The sequence below is a fragment of the Leptosomus discolor genome, chromosome 7, assembly GCF_034619465.1.
Source record: "Leptosomus discolor isolate bLepDis1 chromosome 7, bLepDis1.hap2, whole genome shotgun sequence".
In the NCBI taxonomy this organism is placed as follows: Eukaryota; Metazoa; Chordata; class Aves; order Leptosomiformes; family Leptosomidae; genus Leptosomus; species Leptosomus discolor.
In genome coordinates, this window is record NC_141397.1 from 42247815 (window position 1) to 42256070 (window position 8256).

Sequence of the window (8256 nt, forward strand, 5' to 3'; positions counted from 1 at the left end):
AACATGGAGAACTGCACCGAAGATGACGACACACAGCAGAATGGCACTGTACTATTTCAACTGATCGTCTACATCCCAGTGCTCTCTTTGGGGATCCCACTGAACATGATTGCCTTCTGGGTCTTCTGCTTCAAACTCAAAAGGTGGACCGAGACCAGGGTGTACATGATCAACCTTGTGGTCGCAGACAGTTTCCTGCTCTTTGCCCTGCCCTTCCTGATATATTTTACCACATACAACCATCCCATAGACAATCTGTGTTTCACCATACTGAATATCTATTTTACAAACATGCCTATGAGCATCCTTATCATCACCCTGATTGCAATTGATCGATACATTGCAATCAAGTTCCCTCTAAAAGCAATGATTCTTCGATCCCCACTGAAATCAGCTTCTCTCTGTGGGATTCTTTGGATAATGCTGATATTTTATTCCTACTTGCACCCAAAATTTCATGACAGAAAAGAACGATTCTGCCTTCGGAAACAATCTATTCAACCTAATTATTCATCATTATTCTCCACTATCTTTGGGTATTTTATTCCCTTAGGGATTGTGATTTTTTGCTCAGTACAAGTCATCAAACGTCTCAAAAAGAAGATGGCCACAAGTCCTCATGAGACAAAGTTATTCCAGAAAGCAATCCACATTGTTTCTGTGAATTTATGTGTGTTCATCGTATGTTTTTCACCTTTGTACATCACACTGCTCTTGCGGTTTGCAGTGGATGTTACTGGAGCTTGTTCTCTGCTCTCAGAAATTAGAGCCTCTATTCAGATCTGTGCATGCTTAGCAAATTCTAACTGCTGTTTAGATGCATTTTGCTATTACTTTGCAGCCAAGGAATTTCAGGAGTTTCCTTCTCTGTTCCCCACCTGTATACCAATGAGGTTCAAAATGAACCAAAACCAAGAGTCACAGCCATCCACAGATAAAGTCATGACACAAACAAGGACTAGTGCACTATAGGTGTAAAGAGCTAAACTCCTGTTGAAGTTTTGAGGCAGAGGGAATAAGATGACCTACAGTATTGCAATCATTGTAGGTATAGGCATACGAGGAAAAAAGGGCAACCCCCTCCAAGAGGTCTGATATTAACTTGAATTTTGTCCTGCTGTCCTCAGTGACTTGACTCTAGCTCTGTCTTGGATCATTGTATTGCAGCTTCAGGCATCTCCTGGTCAAGAGAGAGACCCAGGTGGTATGGAGAATAGATGCTAAGGCCATTGTCTCTGCCGTGCACTTATTTGTACATATCATGCAGCTAAACAGGAAACTGAGCACCCATACAGCAATACACAAAGCCACTTCTGGTACTGTATATGGTCAGAGAATCATAGAATCACAGAATGGTTTGGGTTGGAAGGGACCTTAAAGATCATCTAGTTCCAACCTCCCTGCCACGGGCAGGGACATCTTCCACCAGGTTGCTCAAAGCCCCATCCAGCCTGGCCTTGAACACTGCCAGGGAGGGGGCAGCCACAGCTTCTCTGGGCAACCTGTTCCACTGTCTCACCACCCTCACAGAAAGAATTTATTCCTAATATCTAATCTATATCTACCTTCTTTCATGTAAGAACAAGAAAAATGCCAGACCAAATCATCTGTGCTGCTCACGTCAAAGAATCTGCCTGTACAGTGGTATTTTCCTGCCAACCTACACAATTTCAAAGCTTGCTGCTGTTGCCAGGATGTAGCTATTGCTGTGCATGGAGTAAACTGCAGGAGTCAGACAGTGGCCTGAGACTATTGCCCCATTCATGCCATATAACACTTTTGTTAGCTTGCAGCAACGCCCTGGCATTTGTAAGACCAAAATCATTGTGGGTATAAAAAAAGCCACTAGTGCATGGAAAAACTATACTATGCAAACCATTGTGGACCACAGAACAGACCCTTAGCATTGTGCATATCAAGTATAAAGCTATGAAGATCTGATCTCACCCAAGCGACTGCCATAAGCCCTAGTGACAGATTTGTTGTTGTACTTTAATGGCATCAAATCTTCAATGGGTGTCCTGTCTGGTGACAGGTGATCACATCTGCCTGAGTTGTCACAGCCTCTTGCTGCAGGAGTGTTGATGCCCAGAAAACATCAGTGAGCAACACGAAGCAGATGCACCTCCCTCATCATCCATGGGAAATTTTCAGGGGAGGTTCAGTGAGAGTGGGGTGCGTAAGGCCCTTCTGCAGAGATATGGCAGACCCATGGCTGAGGGCTTCTCTTCACTGCCCTGTGTGATGAAGCATTGCTTTGGATTTGGGTTTTTTTTCCTCTTTCAGCTGCTTGGACAGTGCACATCAGGTGTTCAACAGCTCTCCTGAATTCGTTTTGAGACATTTAACTCTTTCCATGAATTATACAGAAAGCCTTGACCTATCCTAGCTGGATCCCAGTCCAGGCATCAGTTTTAATGTCTGGCTTTCCAGGTACCAAATACCTCTATAATATCTGTGCTTGCTGACTATGCACCATGTATCTTCCCACCCTACAGGGAAATGACAACGGAGCAGCTCAAAACAGTTAAGCCACAAAGGGAGATCTTGGGGCACCGGAAGGAAGAGACCCATAGAGAAACCTGGGCTGAGAGGGGAGCCAGTGCCAGAGTGTGACTACTTTGTATTTGTCTGCATAGAAATTTCATCTAACATTTTACCACCTGGTCACTTCAATAACTTAAAGTCAGCATGGGAAACATTACAGAGTATTTGAAATGTATGTGATAGCTGTATCTCAGTTGGCTTCATGGTCCTTGACTACCAGTGTCTTCTGACTTGTAAACCCCTAAAAAATTCTTCTAGAGAATGCAAGCCCATGTTCTGCTCATTTAAACCTACAGACAATTAACTTTCTTAGCAAGAACTTACAAGTAGTTCCCCTACAAGTGCCCTGTCACCTTCTAGTGTCTGCAGACCACGTGCTGAAACCCCCATCTAGATATTGGCTAAATAACATCAGAAACAACTATTCCCGTTACAGAAAGTTCTCCCCATCCAAATATCAGATCTACCTGCTTTGTGTCAATACTTTGGCAGAGGCCCCAGCATGATGGAAGCTGCAGTGAGCAGCTGCAGCATAAAAAAGCATGCAACTACCCAGGTCATTCAGCTGATCATCTATGTTCCCACTTTCTTCTTCAATGTATTATTTAATGCTCTGGCATTACTGGCATTTCACTGCAAGCAGAGCAAAAGGGCCGTGTGTGTATGTGACCAGCTTAATCACTGCAGACCGTTTGGCCCTTATTCTGCCTTTTAATCCCTTTTCAAGGGCAGGGAAAAATACAAGAGGCAAATAGTGCCTGATCTTAAAAACAATCTATTGCTTAAGGAAATGAGTGAGTGTTGTCACCCTTGTAGCTGTCAACAAAGATGCTGCAATTAACTATCCTCAGAGATATCCATTCTCCTTTATGGTGTGCCATTGATCTTCATGACAGGCATCACTTACCAGGCAAGTGGTGTTCAGTAAGGAAAAAGACTTCTGTTTTCAGAAACAGCACATATGGCCTTCAACACTTTTGACTCTGGGGTCCCCTTCTGGGATTCTGCACCTCAGTGGATATAATGAATGCCTGTTCCAAACAGATTATTAAGAATTTTTTATTATTTTGAAAAAAGATGAATTAATATCAACCTGTTACCCTACTGTTAATCCAGAAAGCAAACAACTTACTGCTTTCGCAAACTCAGTCATGTTCATGCTTTTTCCCTGTTAATATGGGCACCTTGTTAACAACTCCAACTAGGTCGTCTACTCTGAAATATGAAACAGCATTGCTTTTGTGTATGTGACTTCATAGTATAGCAAACCCTAACTGCTGTGGGGTGCAATTTGCTACTGTTTTGTAACAAAAAAATTTCAGAGCACTTTCTTCTTACCCAAGCCTATAGTTTTTAAATCAAGGAAGGATCACAAACAAAGCACTCTATCAAACTAAACAGCTGCCATGGTTTCACCCCAGCCAGCAGCTAAACATCACACAGCCGCTCGCTTACTCCCTGTTGGTGCCAGAACTAGTACAATAGCTGCACTGAAGAATTTATAGTTGGCATTCCTATAGATAGCCAAGCTTACTGCATATAGTAATGAAGTGAATGTATGAAGTGAATGTTTTTTTCTTGTAGGAATCAAACTGAGGTCCTCACTGTTCATGTCCTAAATTAAAAAAAAACTATGTGCTCCTTTTTCTTATTGTAAAGTGGAAATTCGTTGAATTCACAATCCCTGCCATCACTAAGTAATATTTTTGTTGTTTGTACGAATGCTACGAAAATAAAAAAGGAAACATTATTTTGCAAGTGAAAATAAAGATATCTCATAGTATTATATCTATAAATATATATTTTTTTATTACCATTATACATGACAGTCCTCTACTATTAACACTAAACCTAGAGATTATGAGAGGAGACTTAGCTACCATTATGTAAGATCTGCCTTACAACAGAATATTTATAATGCAACCCAAAGATGAGCAAGGAACTTTCTGATTACCTGAAGATATATGCACTACCTTGGACAAAAATGATTATCTGGTTTACATGCCAGGTTATAATTATGTTTATGATGTGTTTCTGACACCTTTCTTCAGTCTGAACAAAACCTCAGCTCCCTGAGTGCTGCCAGTAAATGGAACAGATGTGTTATCAGCACCTGGAGCACAACAAACTACCAGCCATCATACAACACTGGAATAGTAATCCATGAGCACAGCAACATGGTTATCCCCAAATCTTTCCCATTTCCTAGAACAAGAGTCTGGCTAATGATAGTGGGGAGCAGCAGCCACAGTCCGTCATCAGCTCCCACAAGCAAGGCTGGACCACTGCATTCTGCTAACATTTCAGCAAGATATAATCTCTCTGTCCCTTAAAACAAAAAGCTGCTAACAATGGCTTAAAGTTTAAATGAGCAAATTGATGCTGCACTCACAATTTTGGCTTGAGAAGAAAAAAAAAACAACAACAAAACCAAAACGAACAAACAACCAACCCCCCCCAAACCACAGGCAAAAGCCTACAAAGTAATCCAGAATCTTGCTTCTGAGTGAGTAGCCATCAGATTTAGCATTTTGGGCCTTTCTAAGCAGGGAAGGCAGAGGCTGGCATAAGACAGTATTTCACTATCTTATGGCATCTGGGCAGGCCTGAAATCTGAAATCAGGTTCTCACCAAAGGTTTGGACTCCAGCAGCACTCCCCTCCTGGGGGTGAAGGACACATATCAAGGACTTCTGCATTTTAGTAAGTGGGTTGCTGCTTTCAGGTTTTGGAGGTATCTCTGCACTTTTGATTTCTCAGTGCAGCGAAGTTGTTCCAAATGCAAGCATTGCCCGGCAGTCTCCAGTGGACTCTACAAGCACTGAAGCAGCAGTAGGCAGCTGCGAAGTAAGCAGCTACAAGCAGGCAGCTGTGTCCTCCCCAGTACGTTTGCACAGGTATACACAGCCAATCCCTTCAGTGTTGATGCTGCAGGAGTGCATTATCTGCCATGGCTCAGTTCCTGTGTGGTGCTGAGGAAGAGGAAAGGAGAAACAGTGTCAGCAGCCAGGGTTGGTCATTGTCTGGGGTTGATGCAATTAGCCTAACGCTGCCATTTCATAGGCTTCTCATGCCAAAAATAAGACTGACACATTCCGCTCCCAACCCTGTAGTTCTGTTTTGGTCAAGATCTGCTACTGCAACACCATGTCTTCCTGCGAAAAAGCCAGGGAAAAAAAAACACGTGGGGCAGAGGCCCTGCAGAATACCACAGGGTAGTGCGGTCCCCCTCACATGTTTGGCGGGGGTACCGGTACCGCTCTCACCTTGCCAGAGGCCTTGTCCCACTGTGATGTGCCAGCAGCTGTAGTCAGCAGTGCACAGCCTCTGCGGGGGCAGAGGAGACTGAGATCTTGCCTGTCAGGAAAAGGAGGCAGGAGCCCATCAAACCTTAGCTGTCTTGTCTATTAGCATGCTGCACCAGGAACATAAGAAAACCTCGTGAAAAGGACTTTCTTTGACTGGGAAACAACCTCAAGCAGGACATCAGGCAGAGCTTAAAAAGTAAAGAAAAATTATTGGGCAAAACAGAAATAACTCTTAGAGATAAAGAAGTGTAAAGATCAAACTGATCTTAGCAAATTCTTCTCTAGATACTAAAATCTACCTACAAATTACAAGGAAAGAAGTGAGATCACCTAGTACTTCTGCTGATAAAAACAACAAAATTGTCCGGGTATGTCCTGGAAACTACCTGATTACTTTGTCACAGCTTTCAATAAGGATGACGAACCCGAGAAATCCAGAATTTTAAAGGAATTGGCACATGAAATGTCACACCAGCAACAAGGCTTTTTAAATAAGTCAGCCAAAATAGGATCATGGGGCAGAGACCACCAAACACAGTCCCTTCTTTAGGATGGGGGAAGAAAGGGCAATGTCTGGCCAGATTTTCAGATATGCTCATATGTGAAAAATGTGCAGTTTCACAACATGTCTGAATAACATTAAATGGGAGGGAACAAATAGAAAGGCAAAAGTTAAGTGCTGCATCACCTCAGAGAAGCATTTTGCCTCAGTGGCTTCTTTCACTAGGAAAATCGCTTTTCCAGCCAAAGTGTGTCAGTAAAAGGTCCTTTGGAGCACATTGTGAGTGGTAATCCACTTTGTACAGGCACTGGTATTCAGCAGTGCCGCAGGCCCCCGGACTACCGCACCAGAGAGCTACCAGCAAGGAAGTGAGAAAACAGCATGCGTGTCACCTACACTGCACAACATGGTGACAGCACACACAGGGCTGAGACAGGCTGAGAACTGCAGAGGTAGGGGAGAATACCAAGTGAGCATCATTGGTCCATGGCAGAGATGATAAAACCTGATACTGGCTGGAAGAGGAAGGCCATAAGCAGCAACAAGAGCCTAGAGGTGTCTGGTTGGGAGCTGAGGTGGAGAGAAGCATGAGCATCCTGACCCAGCAGTGTCCACGAATCAGACAGGGACCTGAGAGCCACACCAGGAGACAAGCAATTTCTCCACAGATAATGCTTCATCATAGCTTTGCCTACTGGTAGCTGGTGTCCAGTTGCTCTGACATATCCTGGTGAACCTGCTGATCACAGCCAGCTGCTTTGTGCCTCGTGACATGGTTTGTCCCTCCTTTGAAGCCTCACTGGACTGATGTGAGACATAGCTGCCCTCATCTAGCAACCACAGCACCAAGCTGTGGATGGGAAGCATCACGCTGGAGAGATAGTGTGAGCTGAGCTCCCTCCAGCCTTGACTTTGACTGCACATGGTTAACACTGGTAGTAATTGCTTTGACACAGACAATAGGAGTGTGTGTGGACAACACTTGAGGATGATGCAAAGCAAAGTGTTTTCTGTACAGTAGTGAAACTATCACAACCCAGGAGCGGGTTGACTTTGAAAACTAAAGTACTAACAAGGACCATGACATGAAAATGGTGGTGGTTGGGGATCAACGAGCTGAGTGTACTAATAGGTCAGTAACTACTTATAAGCATTCAGAAGAAAAGCAAAAGCAGTCCCTGGGAATTCAGAAGTATGTAAGCTAAGCTCTGTACTGACTATATGCTGGCAAGGGATTGATCTCAAAGACTGGTTTGCAATGCACAGACAGGCAATGCAGAAACAGTCCTGAAGCTGCTCTAAGGTGGCCTGGTAAGTGGGAAAGGGAAATGTGTTTGCCCAGGACAGCAATTCAGGGTAGTAACAGTGGGACCTTTGAGCTTGTCGATCAACTTGCCTGAGCTCTTGTGAATGGGTTGCAATGGACAGCCAAGAAGGAACCCCTGGCCAGCAGACACCTGTGACTGCAGAGCAGTCACAAAGTCAGCAGGTCACAGGGTCACAGTGCCACGTTTTCTGAGAATTGCTGGCGAGACGAGAACTATGGAAGACAAGAGAATTACCATGATTCAGAGCGAAATCCAGTTATAATAATCACAAAACTGTCTGCAAACTTCACCCCTCCCCTCTTCAACAGCTCTGTGAATGGGACTGAGGGCCTGCTGGGACTACTCTGTTCTGGGGCTCAGCAGTGTGATAGCAGAAGGGGCAGTCTAGAAGGCAGAGAGATCTTATGACCCTCCAGAATAATTGCTCCCCTCCAAGCAATGTGCACAGCCTGTTGGGTGAGAAATGTCAATGGGCACTGCCCAGTGAGACGTCAGGCACTGGAAAGTAAATCAAAGGAAAAACCCAAAGCCATTCAATCACCAGAGGAACTGTTGCAGGGCCACACGGAAGA

At 44.1% G+C, this 8256-nt stretch overlaps 1 protein-coding gene across 1 annotated transcript; it reads left to right on the forward strand.

Annotated features, from left to right (window-relative positions):
* Positions 1-972, forward strand: LOC104349937 (G protein-coupled receptor 35). The gene has a single exon (XM_009955619.2). The coding sequence runs from the start codon at positions 4-6 to the stop codon at positions 970-972; it is 969 nt and encodes a 322-aa protein (XP_009953921.2). The 5' UTR covers positions 1-3.
* The last annotated feature ends 7284 nt before the right edge of the window (positions 973-8256 follow it).

Excerpts from the sequence above, each read along its gene's own strand:
- LOC104349937 (XM_009955619.2), top strand. The coding sequence starts at position 4 with ATGGAGAACTGCACCGAAGATGACGACACACAGCAGAATGGCACTGTA.